The 27,693-nt window shown below is 44.3% G+C and overlaps 2 protein-coding genes across 2 annotated transcripts in view; both read right to left on the reverse strand.

The window, feature by feature from the left end:
- Positions 1–27,693, reverse strand: part of MED1 (mediator complex subunit 1) — a 249,068-nt gene that overhangs the window by 46,085 nt on the left and 175,290 nt on the right. The window lies entirely within an intron of this gene.
- Positions 1–27,693, reverse strand: part of STAC2 (SH3 and cysteine rich domain 2) — a 43,961-nt gene that overhangs the window by 15,811 nt on the left and 457 nt on the right. The window contains exon 2 of the mRNA XM_063301988.1: positions 203–494. Coding sequence (XP_063158058.1) covers positions 203–494 — 292 coding nt within the window. The remainder of the gene's footprint in view (positions 1–202; positions 495–27,693) is intronic.

Genomic DNA, 27,693 nt, shown 5'->3' on the forward strand with positions numbered 1-27,693 from the left:
ATGCCTGATCCTTACTAGGTGTACACCTACTTGGGGGAGAGGAGGGGGGTCATCCTGGTTTGGCAGGAGCTCAGCATTCAGAGTTTAAAGTGATCCAGACATGGACAGGAAAAACATGGTTCGAGTTCAGTCCCTGAGTGTGCCTGGCAAGAGCTAGTGAACGTCACCAAGGCAGTGGGAAACAAGGCATTCGGCTGCTTACCTACAATAAGCTGATGGCAAATCTCACAAGGATTGTGTTTCTTGAAGATGTGCTCCTGGAAGCTGTGGGTCTTCATGGGCTTGAGGGTCCCCAGGGACTTGTGGAGGGCCCTGGGGGAGGGTTCCGCTTCAGTTGGAGCTGGGGGTGGAGAAGGGGGTGGCACGGAGTCAGGAGGGCTGAGCAGGACGTCAGAGGGCAGCCTGAACTCACTACTGGAGCGCAGGAAAAAGTTCTCCATGCTCTTGCTGCGCAGGATGGTCTTGAGCGAGAGAGACCGTTTGAACCGTTGGAGCTAGCAGACAAGGGGAAAGAAAAAAGGAGGAAATAACAGCATGCGTTGAGGAGGGAGCTTATTACATTAGCACCATAAACTTAGCCCAGGGCCCACTGGGAGTGATGAAAGAGCCCATGGTTTTGTTGTTGTTGTTGTTGTGCTTTCACATCAGTGTTGACTCTTAGTGACTGCCCGCAGTTTTCTTGGCAAGATTTTTGGCAATGGTTTGCCCTTGCTTTCCTCCTAGGGCTGAGAGAAAATGACCAGTCCAAGGTCACCCAGCTGGCTTTATGCTGAAGGTAGGACTAGAACTCTCAGTCTTCTGGTTTCTAGCCTGGTGCCTTAACCACTACACCAAACTGGCTCTCATCTACTTCATAAACTTCATTTTTGCCTTTCCCTTGAATCATCACGTTCATGCTGCAGAGTTCCAGAAAGGAAGAAAACTGAAGGCAGTGCTGTTTGGTGCATGTTGGAGGAATGGTCAAAGTGGGAACCCAACACAATTTTCCTTCTCCCCATTCCTGTGGGGGAGAGAAGCATCAATCTTGTTGGCAGAGTGCTAGAAAGCATTTGGCCCAGGAGAGATCAGAAAAGACACACACCAGGCATTTCTATAAAAATAATTTTATTTACAGAAAACAAACATATTTAAAGGCTGTTTGCTGAGAGGAGATATTTCTCTCAGCTGCATACTCTCTGCAAGCCTACACAGAAGGGAAACTGAACCTAAAACAAGTCCAGGCAAGTTCTTCTCCCCCCCCAGTGCAACAATTAACAACTGAAAAGGGGACAATTAAATTCAACCTCTTCACCTGGCCAAAATGATTAGTTACCATAGTAACCTTAATCTGTAGTAGAAAACATATTAACAAATCTCTTTCTACATTTCCCAGAAACGCCTTGAATAAATAAACTTGAGGAGGACACATGGGAGTCAGTAAAAGGTTTCCTATTTTAAAAAGCAAGCAAAAACTATTTTAATCTGATTTGGAAGGGAGGCTGTGTGGGGGAGGGAGGGAGGGAGAGGGGAAAAAAGGGGAAGAAGAGACTGCTTAAGGCTGCTGGCCATTTATGTGCTAGAAAAACCATCCTCTCTCTGTTTTTCCTTCCTGCTGGGGAAAAGAGACTTTTCAACAGTGGAACAAGATCCTAAAGTAGTTTAACATATTGTTAGGAAAACCTTCCACTGACCTGCTGTTGTGAGACCAGGACCATGAATACAGAGGGCAGAGGCCATCGCTAACCGCACTCAAGGTACATTCTAGGCCTGGAGGAAAAGGCCTTTTCGGTGTAACAGCAACCCATTGGTTAACATCTGGGCCCAGGGGACTGCCACAGATGCTCCAGTCTCTAGGGTTGTCTTGGCACAGGCTGGCTTACAGCTGGCTAGCCCTCAGCTTCATTTCACTGTGCCTTTCATTATCTCTTTCTGGCAAGTGAGGGCTGAATCAATTGGCTGGTGAGGCAGCTATATCTGGACAAAGTACGGCCAATACTGGAGAATGAGGATGCTCCAGGGACGAGTAATTTAGTGTCTTAGTACTTTAGCGTTCTGGAATTTTAGTAGTTTAGTACCCCAGTATTTTATAGAAGTTTAGCAATTTAGCCTTTTACTTTTTGGTTTCAGCATTTTAATACATCCATGCATATTGTAATCTGGCTCACCTTAACTTTTCTGCATCATCTGTTTACTAACATCTTTTCTACTCTCCTTGTGTCTTCGCTAACTTTGCTATGCAGCAAAACTCCAGCCAGTTACTGTAATAAAAGGACTGACGTCAGTGCAGCCCATACCAAGCAGCGGGGGTGCAGCGCAATCTTTCCCAATGTGGCATCTTCCAGTGGCACTGCATTTCAGCTCCCATAATCTCAGATCCCATCGTCCTCGACCACCACAGGCAATTATGGGATTTGTGATTAGGGAAAGGCCATGACTGAAGTTATAGTCTGGGAAAAGAAATGTAGATTTTATCCCAAAGCAGCTTCTAAAATGAACAAATGCAAAATCATTTAAACTGCTAAGAATTAGAAATGCTTAAGGACAGCATCTGTAGCCCAAGATAAATATAGCCAACACCACACATTATTGGGACTCGGGGTGGCAATAAACTGGAACAATGAGTGAAGCCAGAGCAAAATGCTAGGAGTAATAACTGCAATAGAATGGATGGATGCAAAACAGAGGAACGAGGATGCAAAGATGAACAAGGGGAAGATAAGATACCGGGACCACAGGATAAGATTCGGGGCATCTTAGAAGACAAAGCACAAGGACATACGAACTGAGACCTTTTGGTAGGAGGGAGAGGTCACGTGAGAGAGGTGAAAGCAAAGTTTGGGGAACAGGATATAAAAGGTGTGTTGTGGGGTGCAAGTGATACAGCCAGGAACCCACAGATCCAGGGATTCTGCAAGACACAGACAAAGCTTGACCCAGAAAGAGAGTGAGCCTGGAAGCAATGGCTAGGAAGCAGAAAAGGAAGTGGTTAGCTCAATGAAGCAACCTGAGAAAAGAAAAGGAATTAGATTTACAGTGAGGGAGATAAACAGTTTTCCGGAGATAACGTGCCCAATCGTTTCTGCTCACCTGGATGTGCTCCAGGTCCCCTCTATTAAACGTTATCATCTTACAGGACTGAGGAAGCAGACCCTCTCCGGCATAGCCTCCCCCCACCCCCAAGAATGCCCTTTCTCCTTGGGCTCTGGAAAGCTTTTAAAACCTAGGTTGGGTTGGGTTTGGTCCCAGGGCTGGGTTAATGTATTACTGTATGTGGGGGGTGGGAGGGCGGCAGCTTTGTTTTCATTTATGTCGCCTTTAAGATTAATTTAGTCCAGTCTGTGGTTTTAGGGTTTTTTAATGTTTTTAATGGATTTTCTGGTCCCGTATGCCACCCAGAGCCCATTGGAGTTGGGCGGCTATGACCAATGTGAATAAAAACAAACAAACAAACAAACGGATTTTCCCCCTCCTAGGTTGCAGCTTGGGCTCCAGGGAAGCAGAGAGGGGGAGAAGTCCCTACCCTGTCCCACAAAGCAAATCAACCCAGTGTGCCAGTAGGAGAAAGGATAGAGACCAAGAGCAGAAGAAGGGCCCAGGGAGGTGGAACAGGTGGGAGGGCAGATCACCATTGGGAGAGCGCTGAGCAGTCCACCTGGCTGTGAATCCAGCCCAGCAACCTGGTGGTGCCAGAAGAATTCAGAAGAGGGGAGAGGAAGCTGCTGTTGGTAAGATTTTGGCCAGGCAACTAGGATTGTTGAATATGTTTGGGGTTTAGCTTGTCCTGAATTTCAAAGAGGAGCTGCATTCTCCAAGCATGTATCTCAGGACTGCGGCGAGATGGAGCCATTCACACAGATTTAAAGAGTTGCTGGTGTATAAAGTTATTCTTGTATCAGCCAGTTTGGTGCAGTGATGAAGGCATCAGGCTAGAAACCGGGAGACGGTGAGTTCTAGTCCTGCCTTAGGCACAAAGCCAGCTGGGTGACCTTGGGCCAGTCACTTTCTCTCAGCCCTAGGAAGGAGGCAATGGCAAGCTATTTCTGAAAAACCTTGCCAAGAAAACTGCAGGGACTTGTCCAGGCAGTCTCTGAGATTCAGACCTGACTGAACTGATTAAATATGTATGTATGTATCAGCATAAACTGGTATGCTAGGTCTATATGGTTGCTCGATGCAAATACTGTAGTATAATAGAACTGTTCTCAATCTTTGGTTCTGAAAGCAAGGAAGTAAAGGTGTGATGTTGGTTGGTAACGAGAAGTGTTTTGTGTTTTACTGGATCTGGAAAAGGGGGCAGGGTGCCTCTTACAGCTCCCCCTGTGAGTGAAAAGAGTGACAGTAAGATCAGTGAGAATAAAAACTGGAAGAGATTTCGCTTAAGTAATCTCTGGGGGATTTCAGCTCCTGAAACAAGGACCAACTTCTGTGCTGCAGCAAAAGCTGGAGAGCTACATTATTAACTAATACTTCCAACTAATCATTTTTATTAGAAATATCTCCTAAGAGAAAAGAGCATTTATGACACTATGAAAAATCCACAGGGCTGGGACTCCCATCAAACCATGTTAGCTGCCTGTTACAAGGACTGCAAATGACTGGTTATTTATTTAATTACATTTATTGCCGCAAGGGTGGGGGCAGGGAGGGAGTCCTTGTGAGATTTTCTGCATCAAGTTCCAAACACCTGGCCATCTTTTGATATTTGCACTTTAAATTGGGGGGGGGGGAGTAGATTGCATCCTTGCAAACTTCCAAAATACATCTACGTGTTTGTACGTTGTTATTGTTACATACAAGGGTGTTCTTAGGTGCTTTGGATGTATCTGAATCCCAGTGAAGGCAAGGTTCTCTGGTGTAGTATTTAGCAACAAGTTTGACTCTGACTTAATTTCCGGTGACTTTAGGGAGAAATCCATCCACGTAGCTTTCTTGGCAACAGAACAGAAGTGGTTTCTCATTCCGTTCTGGGTTTTTTGTTAAACTTCTCAGTCTAACCTACTGCCTTGGATTTCCTGGTGGTTTCCCATCCATATTGTAACCAGATCCAAACCTGCCTAGCTCTTAGAGATCTGCCAAGTTCAGCTCGGTCTAGGTCTGCCTGGGCACAATGGACAGCTGGCTAGGTTAGAGTTTTCACGCAGCCATGAAGCTTGGTGTGTGAATGTCGGCTGGTCCCTACTTGTCAGCCCAGGTTTTATCACTCATCCCAGCTTGGGAAAGGTGGTCTATTGTTGGGGGATGTAGGATCAGCAGCTGCTCTAGCCTTAGTTGCTTCCATCATGTCTGCTTTCACATATTATATTACAAATAGCAAGCTAGATGCTGCGCCCAGTACCAAATTCTGCCTGATTTCCCCCTTCCTGCAAAGTTCACATATTGTACTTATGACAGTATTTATTAAACAGCTGCCAATATCTGGGTTCACACCCAAGGCTAAGCCCCAAACCATAGTTTAGAATCACAGTGGCAGGCTTCATAAATGCAGCAAGCCACAACCCAGCAAACCACAGTAATATTTTAGGGCAGTGTTTCTCAACTGTAGCTGGCTGGAGAATTCTGGGAGTCGAAGTCCACATATCTTAAAGTTGCTAAGGTTGAGAAACACCGGTTTAGGGTAACGCATGATTCTAGTCTGGATGTCCTGCTTCCTAATTCTGGGGTGCCCGTGAAGAGACAGTATTCTGGAAAAGCTGAGAGAACTGCTATTTAGCATGAGTTTGCATGTACCAGGGCTGGCTTTTAAAATGGGCTGTGGAGTGAAATTAATTCAGCCTTGTTACAGAAAAATGGAGGAATTGCAAAAGGACATGAAATATAGATAAAATTGAGCTGGGGGTGGGGGACGTGCAAGGTGAGAGAATGGAAATGAGCATGTGGGATGTCTGTACACCTCACTGGCTGTGGCTTTTTGCTGTATGGGGGGTGGGGGGGTGGGGGGACCCAGCTGTCTCCGCAGTCTGAGCTTAAAAGGTTTCAGCTCCACTAACTACTGATGAGCTGGGACCTCTGGAGCGAAAGAAATACTGCTGGGCTTCCAAATCTGGTGTGCTAATAGAGGCTGCCTCATTTCACACAATCCAGGAGCACGAGATCTATCTCAGCTCAAGAAGGATATTTGTAAAAAGGTGCCTGAGACCCACCTGGAACCTGAATTGGGCCCAAGTGTTTATCCATGTACAGATGGACTACAGACTCCAAATCATCCATTTATTTCCCCTGGGGGATGTTAGAAACTAAATAAATCATCAATAGCTGCTGCTTCTTTTTTTCCAATCCATTCAATTGTGTCCTATTCTCAGAGATTGCCTGGACAAGTCCCTGCAGTTTTCTTGGCAAGGTTTTTTGGAAGTGGTTTGCCATTGGCTCCTTTCCAGGGCTGAGAGAGCATGACTGGCCAAGGTCATCCAGCTGGCTTTGTGCCTAGCCTACGGCGGGACTAGAACTCACGGTCTCCGGGTTTCTAGCCTGATGCCTTAACCACTACCCCAACCTGGCTCTCCAACAGCTTCTACTGTGGATCAAATTCTATACGTAACATTGAAAAGTGACATTGCCCCTGCTAAAGAGTTGATAAAACCACAGTAGAACTGAAAGGAAGCCATAGAGCCCTTTGTGGCAAAAGTTCTTTTTAAATTCACTATCACACTATGTGGCTATGGCTTCTTAAAATTGTTCATGTGTGTACATGTACATATGGGTACCCACCCAGCCACAGATGGTAGGGTGATATTTGATTGCCTTCATTCCCTTTCCTCTTTTCATAAACAGTGTTGCTCTTGTATGGCTGGCTGGGGAATTCTGGGAGTCCATCTTCAAGTTGCCAGGGTTGAGAAACATTATACTAGATTGTTGTAGGATATAGCAGAATCTTGAAAACCTGCCACAGTTTCCCTCTGCCCCCTCTCGTATCAAACAAACTTAAGACAGAATTCTTTTGAGTTTCTTTCTCACACCTTCTCCTTTCCCAGGACTGAGTTGCCTCTTATTTTGCCTTAGTTGTTCCTTCATACTTCTTTCAAGGCATCAGGGGAGACATTCTAGCACCAGGAAGGGAGGACAATCTGCAAGGAAAGGCTGAAAGTTCTTCAGACAGAAGAGCCTGCTGCTTCCATTGGTACCACAGGAGAGGCCATGGAGGACAAATGGCATGTGCACTGCGATGTAAAAGATTGCCTTTACAAATGACATAACCGTGTCATTTGCAGAATGTCACACGTATCATCATTTTGCCACCATCAGTTTGTTCAGGAACCCAAACAGGCACTTTTTTTGGTGTTCTTCGGTTATTTAATATCTGAAAGTGCTTGTTATTAGGATGGAAAAGTGAAAATCACTAAAATGTAAAGGATGAGAAGGTCAGAACTGATGAAGAGATCCACCTTTCCAGACTAACCTTGTTAACACAGCAGCTATACAGAAGGAGAAAATATCACAGAGCACATATGCACACTACTAGTTGCACCACCAGGCCTCTTATATCCAAGGCTAGGTAAAGGTTTCTGCCATCTATGAGTATCTCTCATTTTTAAAATAAAGCATCACTGGAGATACGTGCTGGATTCACACATTGCACTAAACCATCATTTATTTAACCATGGTTCTTTATAAGTCATGATGGCTAGGTTCACGTTACACTAGGTTTTTAAACCATAATTGGACAAATACAACTGAGTTTTTATATCGTATTAAGCCATAAATTGTGGTTTACAAACCACAGTGGTTAGGTTGACACCACATGCTACGTCAATACTTGTACGAACCTAACCACTGTGGTTTGTGGCTTAGTATTACCACTGAGGATCCAATCATTCTGTTTGTGAAAAATTGGTGTACAGTATATAAGCTCAGATTGAAAACTAGTTCCGGGGCAAAGTCTGGCTTCAATCCCATTCCCTGCCTTTGAATAAGGGAATTCTGCAAAGGAAGCTCTCAAATTCACACTGCTCGAAGAAGACACATCAAAGTACCGGTGATGCTGATGATAACAACAACATAATAGTTATTGTTATTATTTCTTGATAAAGAAAAGTTGAGTGATTTTTCTAAGAAGCAGGACTACCAGAGAAGAGACACACATAAGCAACAAAACATTTGGCATAGGAATAGTGGAATGGGTTTGAAAGATATTCTTTGAGTCTGTCTGAGTTTAGTCACTGGTTTGGTTTAACCCAACAATCCATAAAAGTGTGGCAAACATACGCTAAGCCCTCAGCTATAATTGTAACCTACAGCATAACTCAACACAAAGCATTAATAAACTCTATCTTGGTAGGGTCTTCAATGCCGGACTCATGGAAAGAAGCTAACATTGGAAGGAAGGACAAGATCCTTGTTTAGTTAAAAATTATAGACGAATATCATTGCTGAATAATGATTATAAAATATTTGCATCAGTGTTGGCAGTGTCATGTTCACCGTTCCAACGTTCCTGGTACATCGTAACGTTTCGCATGTCATTTACCTGATACGTGTTTGATCTAGGAAGGGAGGAGGATTCCATCTCGGGGAGTTATCTGTTGGCTGTTGGTTTGGAATGTGTTTGGGTTATCACATGTGTTCAAGGTTACTTTCCCAGGAACAGCAGAAAACGGTTAACAGCACCTGGGGGGGGGGGGGTTTGCTATGGCCGGGTGAGGGGAGGGATGACCTTTTCAGCCGAGGGTTTTTAGTTTGTATTTGGCGCGCTTTTATTCATTCTCAGCTTTCTCTGTATTTGCATACTATTCTCACAATAAATCAGATATCATTAAGTACCTGCTTGTGAGTCTGACTCTGTTAGGATAGGCAATCATTACAGCAGAAAGAATGAAAAAAGTTTTACAACAACTTACTCAATATGATCAATGTGGATTTTTACCAAAAATATAGTTAAAAGATAATGTAAGAGTGGTTTTGGATATTATAGAATATTTACAATATCATAACTAATGTCAAGCTGCTCTTACCTTCTTAGATGCAGAAAAAGCCTTTGATAATTTGAACTTTATGTTTAAGTTTTGTGTTTAAAGTTTTGGAAATTATGGACTTTGGAGAATTATGGCAATTTATACACCACAAAAGGCAAACATTATTGTGAATGATGAATTAACTGAACCAGACAAAAAGGAACAAGACAAGGATGCCCTTTATCACCTTTGCTATTTATTTTGGTATTGGAAGTTCTTAACAGAGACATCAGAAGAGATAAACAAATAAAGGGTTTAAAGATCAAACAAGGCGAGTTCAAATTAAGGGCTTTTGCTGATGATTTAATTTTGATATTACAGGATCCCTTGGATACTGCAGAACGTCTGATGAAGAAACTGAAAGAATTTGGGTCATTGGCGGGTCTTAAAGTAAATAAACAAAAAACCAAAATGTTAACTAAAAATATGACCCTGTTCAATCAAGAGTTACTGATGGGTAAGACAGGATTCCAGATTGAAAAAAAGGTCAGGTATCTGGGGGTAATTTTGTCAACTAAGAATAGTATGTTACTTCAGAATAATTATGTTAAAATTTGGAATGATGTGAAAAAAGATTTGATAAGATGGGGGAAATTAATACAGTTGTGGCTTTCTAAAGGCATCATACAACCCTTAGGAACAGGTTTGCAGAAGATGGGAAATAACGCTGGCAAAATGACTTCTCTCCCCCTAACTCCCTCCTCATTGCCCTCCAACTACAGTATGTTGTGATCACAACTTTCAGCACACAGAGCCAGTATGTACACTTTGCATTATGGGACTTGTGGTCCCCACACATTTGGAGAGCATCCAGTGGGAGGCATTACTTTGAGGGAGGATGAGGTCTTCCCCTTCACCCAGAATCTCTATTGTACTGTTTTAAAGAGATGATCAAAAGAGCAGCCTCCAGGTTCCTGCCTGAACAGAAGGTGCTGCCATTTCTCACTTTTTTACCCTCTGCAACATTCAAGGAACCTGCCAAGACACTATTTAAAAAAGACTAATATTTCTTGACAAGCAGCTCCAGCCCCTGCGAGCTATTTTTAACGCAGCTGCTGTGAAAACAGCTTGGCAAGTGTAAGTCTTATTGGCGACTCAGCTCCCAGCCTTTCCAAAAACTCTCCTTCCCCCATATGTATGACATGATGTACACTGTTTAACTTTCTGCCGTGCTTACCTCCCCCCACCCCCGCTGCATCTCCTCCACGGGCTGCAAGCACAGATTCACAAGTTCACAACTTTGGGGATGTCTTTAACAACTCTCTTTCCTTCTCCACTGATATTCACGGTTGCCACAACCTACTGGATGGGATTACATATCACACCAAGGCACAGACCACTGTTTACAAACCAGAGTGGCTGGGCTGACATAATACATTTAGCTAAAAGCAAACAAATCACAGTATGGCTTCGTGAAATGTGCCAACCTAGTAATGTGTTCAGGATGCACATCACACTAGAATCTGTGCCTGTTTTCTGCTAAGGAATGGGCTGGGTTGTATACAGATGGCCCTCAGCTGTTTCTCCCATTTTCATCTAACCAAATCAGGGGAACAACAGGAGTCCAGAACTGCTATCTTATGGATGCTCTGGATGAGGGTAAGCAAACAGCAGCTTAATCCAGAAAAGGGACACCATTACCTTGGGGTCACAGTTGGGGAGGGGGGGTTGCTGTTTGCAATTGTTTCTCTGTTTGAATTTGCTCCCATGTAGCAGAAGCGGGAAAAAACAGAACTCACTTGGCCATTCATGTTGTCATCTTCAGGGTGGATTACTATAGTGCATTCCCAGTCACTAGGCTTGAAGCTAGCCTAGAGAAGCTTAAATTGGTACAAATCGCAGTTCCTGTTGGGCTGAGCGGAGCCAATTCGCCAGCCTGATATTTAACTGATTGTATCGTTGTGCTGGATGCCAACTTCCATTCAGACTCAATTCAAGGAGAGCATTTTGGAAAAGGCATAAATTAGAGCTGTGAAAGGGAGGAGGGTCTGGAAGGGGAGCAAAAGATTCAGGAACAACCCTAGCAACACCAAGTGGTTGTGGATGGTTGTGGGACCACACAGAACGGGAGACTTCCCATCTTTAGCCCTGAATGGGGTTGCACTTTCCTGTTCAAAACTGGTGTGCCATTTGGATTATTTCTGGTGAAACCTGGGACTAAGAGCTTCACAGGGGTTTTGATTAATGTGCCAGGGGCTGTACACAAACAAACAGGAGAGGCCAGAATAAATACATTTTAGAGCTAGGTAAAACCCAACATTTAATTTAAAGTCAAACATTATTTTTGTTGTTGTTTATTCGTTCAGTCGCTTCCGACTCTTCGTCACTTCATGGACCAGCCCACGTGAGCTTCCTGTCGGTCATCAACACCCCCAGCTCCCCCAGGGACGAGTCCGTCACCTCTAGAATATCATCTATCACCTTGCCCTTGGTCGGCCCCTCTTCCTTTTGCCTTCCACTCTCCCTAGCATCAGCATCTTCTCCAGGGTGTCCTGTCTTCTCATTATGTGGCCAAAGTATTTCAGTTTTGCCTTTAATATCATTCCCTCAAGTGAGCAGTCTGGCTTTATTTCCTACAGTATGGACTGGTTTGATCTTCTTGCAGTCCAAGGCGCTCTCAGAATTTTCCTCCAACACCACAGTTCAAAAGCATCGATCTTCCTTCGCTCAGCCTTCTTTATGGTCCAGCTCTCGCAGCCATATGTTACTACGGGGAACACCATTGCTTTAACTATGCGGACCTTTGTTGTCAGTGTGATGTCTCTGCTCTTAACTATTTTATCGAGATTTGTCATTGCTCTTCTCCCAAGGATTAAGCGTCTTCTGATTTCCTGACTGCAGTCAGCATCTGCAGTAATCTTCGCACCTAGAAATACAAAGTCTTTCACTGCTTCTACATTTTCTCCCTCTATTTGCCAGTTATCAATCAAGCTGGTTGCCATAATCTTGGTTTTTTTCAGGTTTAGCTGCAAGCCAGCTTTTGCACTTTCTTCTTTCACCTTCATCATAAGGCTCCTCAGTTCCTCTTTGCTTTCAGCCATCAAAGAGGTATCATCTGCATATCTGAGATTGTTAATGTTTCTTCCAGCGATTTTAACTCCAGCCTTGGATTCCTCAAGCCCAGCATGTCACATGATGTGTTCTGCGTACAAGTTGAATAGGTAGGGTGAGAGTATACAGCCCTGCCGTACTCCTTTCCCAATCTTAAACCAGTCCGTTGTTCCGTGGTCGGTTCCTACTGTTGCTACTTGGTCGTTATACAGATTCTTCAGGAGGCATACAAGATGACTTGGTATCCCCATACCACTAAGAACTTGCCACAGTTTGTTATGGTCCACACAGTCAAAGGCTTTAGAATGGTCAATAAAACAGAAATAGATGTTTTTCTGAAACTCCCTGGCTTTTTCCATTATCCAGCGGATATTGGCAATTTGGTCCCTAGTTCCTCTGCCTTTTCTAAACCCAGCTTGTACCTCTGGCAATTCTCGCTCCATGAATTGCTGAAGTCTACCTTGCAGGATCTTGAGCATTACCTTACTGGCATGTGAAATGAGTGCCACTGTTTGATAGTTTGAACATTCTTTAGTGTTTCCCTTTTAAACATTATTTTACTTGCAAATAAATATTATCTTCTATGATATTGTTAAGTACAATTCACTGCCAACTTTTGGAGGGTCTGTGGGGCCATATATGTTTTTTTTGGGGGGGGGGGGAACACACAGCTTGCATTCTTAGATTGCGCATCTCTGGTTTAAATGATCCAGGACCAGGATATCTCAGGAGTCATCTTCCTGCATATGAGCCAGAATGGGAACTCCATCCATTTCTGATACCTTGCTTTGGGACCGCTGGGTTAGAAATTTTGCAAGCAAGTACCTGAGATAAGAATTCTTTCAGCTGGGATGCCCAAGATCTGGAACATCTCTCAAAATGGTTCTGCCTGGAAACATCTTTGCCCAGTTTTAAGCAAACAATGGCAAAAAAAAAGTCATGTTCTTTGCTGTTATGTATTCCCCTTTATTGTTATTTTATATATCACCATATTCCATTGCACTTTAGTATAGACAAGACCACAAAACAATAAAACTGCTACAATCATACCATCGAAGATAAAATGCTTTAAAGATTACCTATACACCTACGTAACAGCCAGCTAGAACCCTTATCAATGAATGATATATCAGTTGCAATGCAAACACCCTGCTGAACAGAAGAGTTTTAACTGCTTTCTGAATGCTAGCAAGTTTGGGGCCATTCAGGTTTCTAGAGGGAGACGATTCCCATACTTAAAAAGCCCCATCTTCAGTCTTCCCCAGCCATGTTAGAGAGGAGCGACAGAAAGCATCCCCTCCTTTATGGCATGATCACAATTCTGGAGCTACCTTTAGTCAAGCCACATAGGGCTTTATAGGTCACAATCAGCATTTGAATTGTATCTGGAAACCTATCGGTGCAGGAACGCATGGTTATAGCAGCTCCCACTGGCTAACAATCAGGCTGCTATACTCCGTCCCAGTTGCAGTGTCTGAATAGTCTTCAAAGGCAGCCTTGGGTAAAGTGCAGAGCAATAGTCTAAACATGAGATGACAAGGCGCTATGGTCAAGGCCCTAACTCACCATCATGTTTTGCTTCTTACTGAAAGGTGCCTGAAGTATTTGATTAAAAGGTGGAGCTGACATTTTGGTACCTTTTATTTAGCGGGTGTCAGGTGGGAAGAAGCTGGAACAGGGGAAGCAACTAAAATATCCTTCTCCAATCCTGCAGCCTTGATCAGATTTGCTTCCCCACTTGACTGATCTTAGAAGAAATGAAGAGAGAAGGGAGATATAATGAAGCATCTCCAATGTCCAATTTAATTTGATCCTACAAGACATCAGACCAATTTAGGGGGAGGGTGCTCGGTCTATTTTTGGTAGCTAAGAACACTGAAAATAAAGCCATGCTTCCTTCCACATATACCCACTCTGAGATCTACAACAAGATAACATGCCTGAAATAGGCACATGTTATATATTATACATGCTCACACAGGACACACATCCTGGCTCATTAACCAAGGTCTGTAAGTGAGGCAGTAAGGAATATTCAATGATGGTAAATAGCCCAGCTCTTTGTCCCTGTCCCTGAGACAGTACGGGCCACAGTTGTTGATGGATTTTGCCAGAGGCAGGACGGGGGTAGTGAAACCATCTAGTTCTTCTCAATCTCTCAGAAGCTTTTAATACCATCAAACGTAGTATCCTTCTGGACTTCCTATGAGGATTAGAAGTGGGTGCAGTGTTATGGTGGTTCTCCTCCTTTCTCTGTAGTTGGTGCCAGTAGGTGGTGGCATGGGGGAGAAACTGAGTGCAAAGCCTCTGACATGCAGAATGCCACAGGGATCAACTCTTACTCCTCCTGTTCAGTATCTACATGAGACTTCTGGGTGAGATCATCCACCATCTGGGGTCAAGTATCATCAGTATGCAGATCATACCCAATTGTGTATCTCAACCCCGGCCCAACTAAGTGATGCTGTCAAGGTCTGGTACCAGTGTCTAGAGGCTGTGGGGGTCTGGATAAGGAGGAACAGATTCAGGCTCAATTCCAGCAGCACCAAGTGCCTGAAGGTATTTGGACCACCCAGAACCAGAGACTTTCATATACCAAGGTAACAGTTCTTGCCTATTTCTCTCAAGGTCACTTCCCTTGCTCTCTACAGTTGGCTTGACCGAACAGTGTCATCTGATGGGACCCAAGAAACGGGCCTCCTCTGTTGCAGTGTGTGGCCTTTGGAACAGCACTCCCCCTGCCCTGATCCAGGTAACCCCTACCCTGACCTCATTTAAACCTAGCTTTTCCCCAGGCCTTGGGCTAGGGTGGGTAATAGGGAAGTTTTATGCTAAAGGGATGTCTTTGTTTTGCTCTTCCCAGATGTTTGTTGCTCTTTTCTGTTTCTTATTCTTCCAAACTGTCTTAATGGGAGACAGCGCCTCAAGTCATTGTGGAGTTGGGTGGCCGTGCAGATTCAATAAGCAAACAAATAAATAAATGATGGGCTTTAAACAACAGAATCCCTCGGCTTTCATAAACAAGCTGCAGATGTTATCTAAAACAGAATGAACAATTAAAAGAAAGTCTTTCTTACATTTACAGGAGCTCTTATGCATATAACAGCTATGCAACTTCCCTATAGGTTACACAGACACCAGAGATCTTTTAATTTTCCTTCTGTTTTTTTCTCCCCAAAGAGCAAGGTTAGGTCTTCCTGGGCTTCTTCCTGGGGAGTGCCAGGCTGGGTCCTGGTCTGCTTTTCTTCTCTGGCCAGACTGAACAAGGGGCCACATCCGCTTTTTGCAAAATGATGGCACCTTACAAGGGGAGGCCAGCCTGCGCCAGCTGCCTGGAGCAGACAGGCAGGTTCCACCTGAGCATCCAGCATGACACTTTGCAGAAGGAAGCCCAGGAAGGGGAAGGCAAAAGCACTCAGTCCTGGCAGATTTGCCTTGGCCAGCATTTAGGGGTAAGTTGCCTGCTACTGCAAGCAAAAGATGGTTGGAAGAGGGCCCTGGCCACCTGGATCCTGGCCACGCTCCAGTCCAATGCCAACCACTCAGTGAGGGCTGCCAATGTTCAGAGAAGGACCCCCTCTGTTTTTCCTGTGACCGCCCCCCCCCCCAGCACTTTGACCCACAGTTTGGGAACGGACATAAAAGTGTTCTCAGTTTCTCCAGCAAATGGCCTGGGCTTTTAAACACAGAACATCAACCTTTAACTCTTTTGGTACAGTATATAACAAGAGCTCCTGTGATGCAAGATTCTCCAGGAGCCTCCCTGGCACTACCAGCTGCTACCAAGATTTGTCAACCTTTCCAAGCTGGCCTCTCCCTCCTTCTTGGTGACAAAAATGTAAGAAAGAACTGTGCTGGTTCAGGCCAATGTCCCCTCCAGTCCAGCTTTGTGTCATACAATGGCCAACCAGGTGCATTCAGAAAGCTAACATAGACAAGTGTGCAACAGCTCTCTTCTACTTTTGTGTGTTGTCACCTTGTATTAAGGTATGTTACCCATGATCCTCTTCAGCAAAGGATCGTTACATTGTCATGGTGCTGGAGCTTGAACACCTCAATGATGCCATGAGCTAAACTGTGAAGGGCCACCCAAGACGGGAAGGTCATGACAGAGAGGTCAGACTAAATGCGATCCCTGGGGAAGGTAATGGCAACCCACCCCAGTATTCTTCCCGTGAAAACTAAATGGATCAGTACAACCAGAGATATGTTGGTATACCATCGGAAGATGAGACCCCCAGGTCGGAAGATGGTCAAAATGCTACTGGGGAGGAACAGAGGATGAGTTCAACTAGCCCCAGATGTGATGACGCAGCTAGCTCAAAGCCGAAAGGACGGCTAGCAGCTGATGGTGCTGGTGGTGAACGGCGAATCCAATGTTCTAAGGATCAACACACCATTGGAACCTGGAATGTAAGATCTGTGAGCCAGGGCAAATTGGATGTGGTTATTGGTGAGATGTCAAGATTAAAGATAGACATTTTGGGCGTCAGTGAACTGAAATGGACTGGAATGGGCCACTTCACATCAGATGACCACCAGATCTACTACTGTGGACAAGAGGACCACAGAAGAAATGGAGTAGCCTTCATAATTAATAGTCAAGTGGCTAAAGCAGTGCTTGGATACAATCCAAAAAACGATAGAATGATCTTGATTTGAATTCAGGGCAAGCCATGTAACATCACAGTGATCCAAATATACGCCCCAACCACAGATGCTGAAGAAGCTGAGGTAGAGCAGTTCTATGAGGATCTGCAGCACCTACTGGACAACACGCCTAAAAGAGATGTTATTTTCATCACGGGAGACTGGAATGCTAAGGTGGGCAGTCAAATGACACCTGGAATTACAGGTAAGCATGGCCTGGGAGAACAAAACGAAGCAGGACATAGGCTGATAGAATTTTGCCAAGACAACTCACTCTGCATAACAAACACTCTCTTCCAACAACCTAAGAGACGGCTTTATACATGGACTTCCCCAGATGGACAACACCAAAATCAGACTGACTACATCCTTTGCAGCCAAAGGTGGCGGACATCTATACAGTCAGTAAAAACAAGACCTGGAGCTGAGTGTAGTTCAGATCACAAACTTCTTCTTGCACAATTTAGGATCAGACTAAAGAGATTAGGGAAGACCCACAGATCAGCTAGATATGAGCTCACTAATATTCCTAAGGAATATGCAGTGGAGGTGAAGAATCGATTTAAGGGACTGGACTTAGTGGATAGGGTCCCGGAAGAACTCTGGACAGAAGTTCGCAACATTGTTCAGGAGGCAGCAACAAAATACATCCCAAAGAACGAGAAAACCAAGAAGGCAAAATGGCTGTCTGCTGAGACACTAGAAGTAGCCCAAGAAAGAAGGAAAGCAAAAGGCAACAGCGATAGGGAGAGATATGCCCAATTAAATGCAAAATTCCAGAGGTTAGCCAGAAGAGACAAGGAATTATTTTTAAACAAGCAATGCGTGGAAGTGGAAGAAGACAATAGAATAGGAAGGACAAGAGACCTCTTCCAGAAAATTAGAAACATCGGAGGTAAATTCCAGGCAAAAATGGGTACGATCAAAAACAAAGATGGCAAGGACCTAACAGAAGAAGAAGAGATCAAGAAAAGGTGGCAAGAATATACAGAAGACCTGTATAGGAAGGATAACAATATCGGGGATAGCTTTGACGGTGTGGTCAGTGAGCTAGAGCCAGACATCCTGAAGAGTGAGGTTGAGTGGGCCTTAAGAAGCATTGCTAATAACAAGGCAGCAGGAGACGATGGCATCCCAGCTGAACTGTTCAAAATCTTGCAAGATGATGTTGTCAAGGTAATGCATGCTATATGCCAGCAAATTTGGAAAACACAAGAATGGCCATCAGACTGGAAAAAATCAACTTATATCCCCATACCAAAAAAGGGGAACACTAAAGAATGTTCAAATCTTTGTTTTCAAATAAGCTTATAATAGCACATTGGTATGGTATGGTGGGTGGCAAGGGCAAGGTGGATGGATGATATCCTAGAGGTGACGGACTGGTCCCTGAGGGAGCTGGGGGTGTTGACGACCAACAGGAAGCTCTGGCGTGGGCTGGTCCATGAAGTCACGAAGAGTCGGAAGTGACTAAACGAATAAACAACAAAAACACCCATGATCCTGGAGTTGTAAATAATTATCAAGATTATTATTCACTGCCTGATCCTGCACACATTTGTCACTGCTTCGCTTAGTGGCAATCCTTTTTAAAGCAATCTAAATTAATAGATTGAACTATGTACTGCTAACAAGATCAAAATCTCTAGCTTTTGGTTCCTCTCTTCCTTCTTCCAGCAGACTCAATTCCTAGTTCCACTTCTTGCAGTCACAGGAGGAGGTAAGGGAAAAGTTGGAGATGGAAAGACAATTGCAGGGGAAGGGACTAAGGCAGACACCCCCTATCATCTCCATTCAAATTCTTCTTAAGTATCATACAAACCTAACTTTTGTTAATATCACCCCAATACACCTTCCTCCTTTGCAACCAAATACCAATGGTGAAGCTTGTAAAGAATACACTTACCACAAATGATTCAGCTCCATTACTTTTATGGCCTGCCCACAATTGCATCCTGCCTTTGCCTCTAGTCTGAATGCAGCCCTTGGCTGGAAAAAGATGATTGAGGGTGGTTCTTGACCAGTAAGTCTCCTCACATCTTGTTCTCAAGGGATCTAAATCTTTCATGAATGCATTCCTGATGTAGCATTCAGAACTTAAATTAAATCAGACCTCATCAGAGTTTATGATTAGAATCTGTTCTGAATAAATAATCTGAGATGCATTAAGTAAACATTTTTCCAGGATTCAGTGGTAAGCTATGATTTGTATGCTGAAGGTAACAACCCTTGGTACCTCCAGATTAATAAAAGCAGGATTAATCAGGTTCCTGATTCATTATTTGAAGAGCCATCATAGGTAGTCCTGGACTGAGGGACAAATGATTTTCTGACTCTGTATGAGGCACATATGGAAATCCTGAATCAGTGCTTGGAGATGGGCAGGATCTGGAAGGAATGAAAGAAGCTCAGACCAAACCCTGCTAAGACTGAGCTGCTGGGTGCCAGTGATCATCATGGCATTCTTTTAACATTGGTTCTGACAGGAACTCTTTGACAAGATAGTGCTCCTTTTGAAGGAGATGGTGCATGATCTGGCGGTCTTTACAGGTAGTCCTCGCTTAACAACCCTAACTGGGACCAGCAACTCTGGCGCTAAGCAAAGCAGTGACTAAGTGGAAAATCATGTGACTGTGACTGTGCTTTCTTGCTAGAAAGAGACAAGACTACTCAGTTTCACACCTTCAGCTTTTGTTTGCCTCCCAATCACTCCCCCACCCTTTTGAATGCTTGAGTACCTACTTCCCGCCTTGTACACACTGAAAGCAATGTGATCATGCTGGCAGCCCGGGACTGGGAGCCGTAGGCTCACAATGCAAACAGCTAACAGTACTCTCTTGAAATCACTTCCTCTCCAATCTCTCTGCTCTGCAAGGGGTGGGGGGAGAAAAAAGGCAAGTGATTTCTATAGTCAATCTCTCCTTTGCCTGACTCTTTCCTGCTGCCAGCATGATTGCATTGCTTTTGATGTGTAGAAGAGCAGACAGCTTACTCTCTTGAAATCCCTTCCTCTCCAATCTCTCTGCTTTGCAAGGGGGGGTTTACTGCTGAAATTTCACCAACTCTATGGTGGGGGGAGGCAATGAGGAGCTCCAAGAATAAGACCTTTAGACATTTAACCATGATGAGAGGGGAAAGACAGGTTGTGCCCAGGAGCCAGGATCCTCCTGACAAACAGAAAACAGATTGCCCATGAGGTCTGCAGAGATACAGCAGTTCAAAGGAAAATGCCAGTTTTCAGTGATTTCCAATAAACGGGACTAGAGTCACAAATAAATCAATTTCACTCCAGGAAAGAGACTATGACTTGAGTTCATTCATATCTAAAGCAGGTATCCTAAAGTGGTATGGAAATTTTATTTTTTGTTGAGAATAGGGAATTATAACACAACAGGCTCAAGCTCTATAAACCCTCTTCTCAAAAGTAAATTACAGAAATTGTGTACTGTATGAATTTTACAGATTTTTGTTTATACATCTTCCTGTAACCTGAGTGGGAAATAGAGGAAAAGAAAAAGTACAGATCAGCAGAAATCTCTCGGGTCTGCTCCACTGGATCTTTCATCCTACTCAGTGTGCTGTTGTAAAAAACACCAAAAGATTTCCCTTACGCATCATAACCTTGATATGTGATGCCTGTTCTGGTGAGGTACCTTGGCCTTAAATAAGATTTTAAAAGATGGGGAAATCTGTTTTCTAAATGGGGGAGGGAGCAAGCAAAGTATCACGCTTTTTAAAAGTTTCCTGATGAATCCTTGGGTTTGCTAGAAAACTATCAGGTTTGCACAGGCCAAACTGCTTCCCCTGGAAATGGAAAAGCTAGAGAGATCTTTCTAACATCAGGAGTATTGTATTTGGGTGGTTAATCACTTCATTTCCAGGGGTTTTTTTTTTTTTGGCTGCTAGACCTTCCCTTCCCAACAAAACAAAACCCAGAGCTCCTTTAGAAGGAGCTGCAAGCAAATCCATAGCCAGGCTGCTGGCCAAGCAACTGGCTTGATGAAGGAAAGGTCTTAAAAAGTGGGGGGAATCAGAGAAAAAAAAGAAGGAGGTCTATTGTCCATGCCTGCTCATGGCAATTCTGCAAAGCAAACCTAATATTTTGGCCTAAGGGTGGCACATTTTTAAAAAGGATGGCTCCCATTCCTAAGAAAAGGTATCAGGTGAACAGCCCTAATGTCTCCTGTTTTGCCTTTGGGGTGGTATATAAGAGATCCTTTTTGAACATGAGAGCAGCAATCACCAATCCTCCCCAACATGGAGCCCTCCAGACTAGTTGGACTCCACCATGCAACATCCCCAACCAGCAGGGAGAAGGCATCTGATGCATACATTTTTTACTTTAGTTATTCCAGCCCCTTCCTTTAAGCCTCTGGAAGAGTCCTCAGTTTACTTTGGTTACTCATTCATATTTGCCCCTTGGCAAGCCAGCAAAAAAGATTAAAAAGGCTCCCTAAAGGCAGTAGATCAGCCCTTTTTGTTAACCTGATACCCTACAGATGTTGGATTACAGCTACCATCACTTCTGGATGGGGATAATGGCAGTTAGAATGCTGTGAATGGGGCAGTATGTATTAATGTTTTTATATATCAGTTTTTGTATCAAAATGATTGTATGGAAAGATGCCCCATGACAAAAATACAAACTTTTAAGTGACTGAACAAAACATCTGTTGTCTTCTAGGGCATTTCTGAACTAGGCTGCATTTCTTCTCCCACAAATGAGCAAGGAAGCCATGGAGAGAACCAGCACTTGGGGATCAATTCTGTGGCACAGGTTTCTCTTGAAAAGGACAACACCCAAGCATGGAAGAAGAATATTCAACCAGATGATTTGGAAATTTAATCTTATCTCACCTGGGAAGCTACCCAAGGGAAATGTGACCACCGTGCACTTGGTGAAATTTCAGCAGGAAAACCAAGTTAGTAGAAGAGGTACTGATGGAAACAGCCTGTTGAAGGTGAGCTACATTCCCGCTGACCAGTGTTGAGTACTTTTCTTGTCTAACACCAACAGTTGGCCATGGTATGCTTTCAGGACAGAGGCTGTTCATTGAAGTGCTTTTCCTTTCTTCTTCTTTTAGAATAGGTTTTATAGGTTTTTCAGTCACCATCTGGGGTTTAATCTCAAATAAGCATATGGCTGTGGTTCCCAAACTGTCTGCAGGTGCCGTGGCAAACCTACAGGGGCACTGTGGGATACCGCAATGATAATTGGCATCTGTTGGACACCGTGCAAGCTATGAGTCTAGGGGTGCCATGAAAAAATCACTGAGATACTAAGGGCACTGTAAACCAAGAAAGTTTGGGAACCTCCAAATAGCTCTGCAGGGCTATTTCCCCAAGGTTAGCTCAGCTGCCCAAAATAAAGCAAGCAACTGCTCCTTCTTTTGGCTGGCAGTCCAGCGTCAAAGGACAAAGTGTTTCATACTTGAGGAGCTCCTGAGGTTTTGTTGCTTACAGGGGTGTCTGCAGCATATGGTCAAAAAAGTCAAGATGGCGACCATGAGGGTGTAATTAGAAGCTCTGCCCTTTTATGCACAATGCATAAAAAAGGTTCTGGACACTACCTTGGTTCCCCAACACACAAACTGCGGACAGTCCTGGTTGCTTGAGAGCTACAGACATCTGTGGAGCTGATTCAACATGTCATAAATGAAGAAACAGCCACTGTGGTTTGCAACTAAAGCAGGCCTGCACAACACATGCCCTGAGGACCACGTGCAGCCTGCTAAGCAGCCTTGCGGAAGCCTGCCAGTGTTTTTTATTTTTTTGAGTAATAAACTCTCCCCTCCCCAAGACTCACCACTGCCGCCGGCTCCGGCACTGCCATCACTTTGCTAGCTGCGGAACAGCTGATTGGCACACCAGGCATTCCTCTGCAACCCCTGAGGATTTATCAGTGTGGCCCTTCTCCTCTATCAATTGTGCAGGCCTGGTCCAAAGAATTGTGATGCACATATTACAAAATTGGTCAAGGTTAAAATTTGCACAGATATCCTTAAAATGCCAGGGAGTGCTTCAGCTGTGCCTTTTATGACTTGCTGAGTGAAGGATCAAATGAAGAGAAGCATATGTGAATGATCATAGAGCAGTCCACTCAAAGTTTTCCAAGGCCAGCTCAGATCTAACGTTCCTCCACTAGACAGCTTGTGCCTTTCAGGGGATTATCTTTGGTTCCTGAATGGTCAAGATGAAAGATCAAATAATTGCACACTGTATCTGTGAACTAGAAGTGCAATCAGTATCTTTATAAACATAGACGCGTATGGTACAATGACATCTATGAATTAGGCCATAACAACAACAGTCACCAATAAGACAGGTGATCAAGAACCAGATTTGCAGAGGTAATCTAATCTGGATTCATACATCACACAAAGCTTTAATGCTGTTTGTTTGGTTTTGGTGACTGTAGTTAATAAACTAAAATGTTAAGGATACTCCTACAAATTACTAATAAACTACTAAAGAAGGTAACGAATTGAACTGTTTAACCAAGACATTATAATTCCCCTGACAGTTAAAACAGCAACACAAAACAAAAATAACAGTTTGGAACAAGGATCCTCAAAAGCAGCTTTCCCCAAACGGTGCCTTCTAAAAGTATTGAACTATAATTCCCATCAACCGCCTACCTGGTAGGGAAGCATGGTTTGCTATAGTCCAACACATCTGGAGAGTATCAGGTTTGAAAAAGCTGCTCCAAAAGCACAACTTAGGGCACAAGTAAACACAGACACATGTGTCTTTAAACAACCAGGCAACTTCAGGGATGGGGAGAGAAATTCAAGGGTGACTCAGGGAATGGACAAAGGATCTGAATAAACTCCTCCCTCCCCCCATCCCACAACACTACCTTTCCACCTCAACATTACCACATTCCCCTGCTGTTATTTCTTCCATAATGGGAATTCAGGTGGCATATCCTATGCTGCTTTCTATGCAAGTGAAATAGCAGGTTCAGGAAATGGGGATTAGCCAGAAAAATGGTAGAAGGGAAACCCTCCCTAATGCATTACACCCTTTGCCCCTTATTTTATTACAATCCTTTACATTCCTATTGACTCTGCCCCTTGTTTCTGCCCAATTTTATCCAGACAATGGAATCAAGTAGCATAATTTCTGCCTGCGGATGGGCAGGGTGCCTACTTAATCATTTCTTCTCTTTTTTAAATACCTACCCCTATCAGCTTCTTTGTGCAATGAAATATAGCCTATCAGGGAGAAAGCTAGGTTGTGCCATTCCACTGATAAGGTTCATCTTTCATATAAAGAACGATTCTCCTGCCCACCACAAAAGCAGTCAAGGATGTGACTCCTTTTCTTATGAGTACTTGGAATCATGGGGGGCTCTACCATCAGGCAGAACGAGGCAGCTGCCCTAGGCAGCCGCTCGTAAGTGCCATGGAAGAGCAGCAAATGGTTAATTACTCAACGATGGTAATTACATTTTTGCTGCCAAAGCAGGAGAGGGGTGTCGGTAGGATTTTCTGTCTTCAGTGCAGATCAGCCTCAGATGACTCCAACTCAGGCAAGCCAAATTTCTTGGCTTGAGTGGCAGGAACAACGTGGTCCAGAACACGCAGGATATAAAACCTCCCTTCATTTCTGTCAGCCTCTAAAGCAACAGTGGACTCACCTCACAGACTTGGCAGTGGACCAGCCAGGAGCTTGACCGATGAATGACAAGCAATTTATAACGCAAGGGAAAAAGTGCCAGGCATTACATAGATTTCAGAGGCATGTGAGAATTCCTCACCCATACAGGGACCCTGCAGAACACTGCAGACGTAACTTCCCAGTGAGTGAATTGCAGAGTAAAGTAGGAACATGCTCGGCTGTGCTTGCCAGAAACAAGCATGCAAACACACACACACACACCTTTTGTTGGTAGTACGGATTTGGCAAGGGTGGAAGCTGCAGCATCACTGTTGGCACTGCATGTGTGGCCTATAATTTAAAACCCGCTCGAGTTATTACGTGCATTAGCAACCAACGTCACAGTTTTGACATCAGCAGGGCTCTAGACATCAAAACAGGCAGCAAAGTGAGCCTGCACATTCCCGCATCACAGCATACGTTAGGAACAACTGGAGTGGGTTGAAAACACCCATTGTTTTTGACAACTGAAATTCTTATTTCTTCCATCACAACCCAAATTTTGACACACAGGATTCTGGACTATATTTGCAGATTCATCGAACTGGTTATAACAGGTCAGGCTTTGGGGAAACCTTCCCCAGCCTGGGGCCTTTCAGATGGTTAGGCCACAACTCCCATTGTCCCCAGCCACACTGAGTTGGGGGTTATGGAAACTGTAGTCTGACATATGTGGAGAACGTGTGGTTGGAAACGTTAATCTAGATGATCTGATTCTCTCTTAAACCTGTTTTCTAACATATATATCAAGCTTCATTTCAATCCACACAATCCTAGGTGTAGCAGTCCCTAATGTCTGTTTTTGGTTTCAGGTCTCAGGAGTGTAAGAACAGGAAAAAGAAGTGTTGATGTTGCTTCTCACTCTAATAAAGAAGGAGTAAGCACTGGGCTGCCCAAATGAAGTTCTAGGGAAGTCAACACTTCTTTTCAGTAAAGTGGGCACTGGCTACATATGCTTCCTGCAGAACTGGAAATGTCATCACCTATGCAAAAAAAAAAAACAGGAATACACATATGTCTCATGAAGGGACAATAAGCCAGTTAACCACAAGAACTAGTAGAGCCTCCATGTGCAGAAGTAATATTCCTCTGCATGCCAGAAGCTTCTACAAAATAAGCAGCAATGAAAGAACATTGCTACCCACTTTGTGCATTGCCAGTGGTCTTCTTAGCAGCTCTTGCAATGAAATGCTGATATAGCCAGGCATTTTTTTCTTCCATAGCAAAATAATTTTGTTCCCCATTTTTTCCCCTTCTCCCCTCCAAAGCTTGATCCTAAAACACAAAAGAACACAACTATTATAACACAAAGCCTGTAATTAAAGCATGTTCTAATAAGTCACCCTTCTGCAGTGAAACATGCATGTGCGCACACACACAAGGCTAATTTGCTACTTTCTGAAGCCTCTATTCTCTCCAAGACTGCCCCCCCTTCATAATTAGATACCTTGATTTCCAGATCGTACCTTCTGAAACTCATTCTCTTTCCTGTTACTCGCACACCCACGTACACTGAGTGGCAGTGCCCTTTTCTCCAGTCTTTCTGCACTTATTTCACAGATAAGAGTCCACTGATAGACAGATATATCAAATTTAACAAAAAATTGATATATCTAACAAAAAGTTACTCTGGACGGCGTACAGCAAAAAATATAAAAACAATAAACATGTCAAAAGCAGTCAAATTAAAAAGTTTAAATAAGCATAAAGCACACAAGAGATTAGATCAGCAAGGGAGCCACCTCAAGATTTCACTGGTCCCCTGAGATCCCCAGGCCAGATGGCATAGCCAGGTCTTGAGGGAAAATAAGTAGGGATGGAGGTGACCTCAGTTGGGGGGGGGGGGGGGATGTTCCATAAGGCGAGCACCAGGACAGAGAAGGCCCGCCTCCTTGGGCTCACCAAGTTTACTTCCCTGACTGATGGGACCCGTAGCATGTCTCTCTTGCTGGATGTGATGGGACAGGCAGTAGTAATCGGGGAGAGGCGGTCCTTCAAATAACCCGGCCCCAGGCCATGAAGGGCTTTAAAGGTCAAAACCAGCACCTTGAATTGGACCTGAAAGCAGACTAGCAACCAATGCAGCTTGCAGAGCAGAGATATAACATAAGCTGTTCTAGATGCATACAAAACTGCCCCCGCCGCTGCATTATGCGCCAGCTTGCAGCTTCCGGATACTCTTCAAGGGCAGCCCCATGTACAGCGCATTACAGTAATCCAAGTGAGAGGTGACTAGGGCATGGGGGTGTGGTAGGTTTTGTATTTGGGGTTTTATTATTGTAAGCCGCCCAGAGTCACCATGAGTGAGTTGGGTGGCCATATAAACCTCTTAAATAAATAAATGAGTAACTCTGATCAGAACCCCCTGATCTAGGAAAGGGCACAACTGGAGCACAACCTGAAGCTGTGCAAAGGCCCTCCTAACCACAACTGCCACCTGCTCTTTGAGCAGTTATGGGTCCACAAGTGCAACCCCATCCAGCACCAAAGATCCTATTTTAGATCCTCACAAACATGTAAGATATTTCTTGGTAATCCTATTTACTTTTTATGTTGAACATTAAGGCTATAGGGAGGGGAGGATGACAGTGGGGATATACAACCATTTTTCAGCTCTGATTATGTTTTAAAAACCCAACTTTAAAGAGACCACATTATTGCATTACTTACCACATCTCTTACTGCCAGCCGTGTAATTATCTGTCCTATAACCTGGCCTTCTGCTTATAAATGTGACATAGAAAATATATACTTAACTCCAATTTTTAAAATACAGTGCTTCTCTACAGTACTGAGATGGCCATAAACATTTATATCCTCTCATATATCCAGCATTCAGATTAATACAGGGAAAATCAGTCACAAGGCTGGGAAGACAAGAAAGGGTCTTGGATCGTAAACAGCTCGCTCTTCTCCCTCCCCACCGGCCGATCCCAGACAATGGTAACCCCACCATGCCACATGCAGAGAACAGGTGCGCCTAAGAGGAATCCCAGATACATCCTGCAGCGCTCTACATCACCCTTCGCCAGCCTGCTACTCTCCAGATGGGCTGCAGACTATCGGCCGGGTGATCCAACACATCTAGAGGGCGCCAGATTGGCGAAGCGGCAGCAAGAGCGCGCTACCGCTTAGTTCAAACGGATTAGACTGCGGTTGTGATGAAACAGCCGGGAGGATGGCGCTCGGCTGGGCTACTGAGGGAGGAAAGGCAGGCGAAAGAGCAGGAAGCGCGGCTGACCCTCGGAGCCGAGAGATGAGACTGGAGGAACCGGGCGACGGGAAGACACGCGCTCGTGGAGAACTAGTTACGGAGCAAGGCGGGGCGGAAGAAAGGACGAGAGGCTCTGTTGAGACAACCAAGAAGCACACATCCGCACGGCATACAAGCGCTCGCTGCCCCCTC

This window comes from Candoia aspera, chromosome 4 (assembly GCF_035149785.1).
Source record: "Candoia aspera isolate rCanAsp1 chromosome 4, rCanAsp1.hap2, whole genome shotgun sequence".
Taxonomy (NCBI): domain Eukaryota; kingdom Metazoa; phylum Chordata; class Lepidosauria; order Squamata; family Boidae; genus Candoia; species Candoia aspera.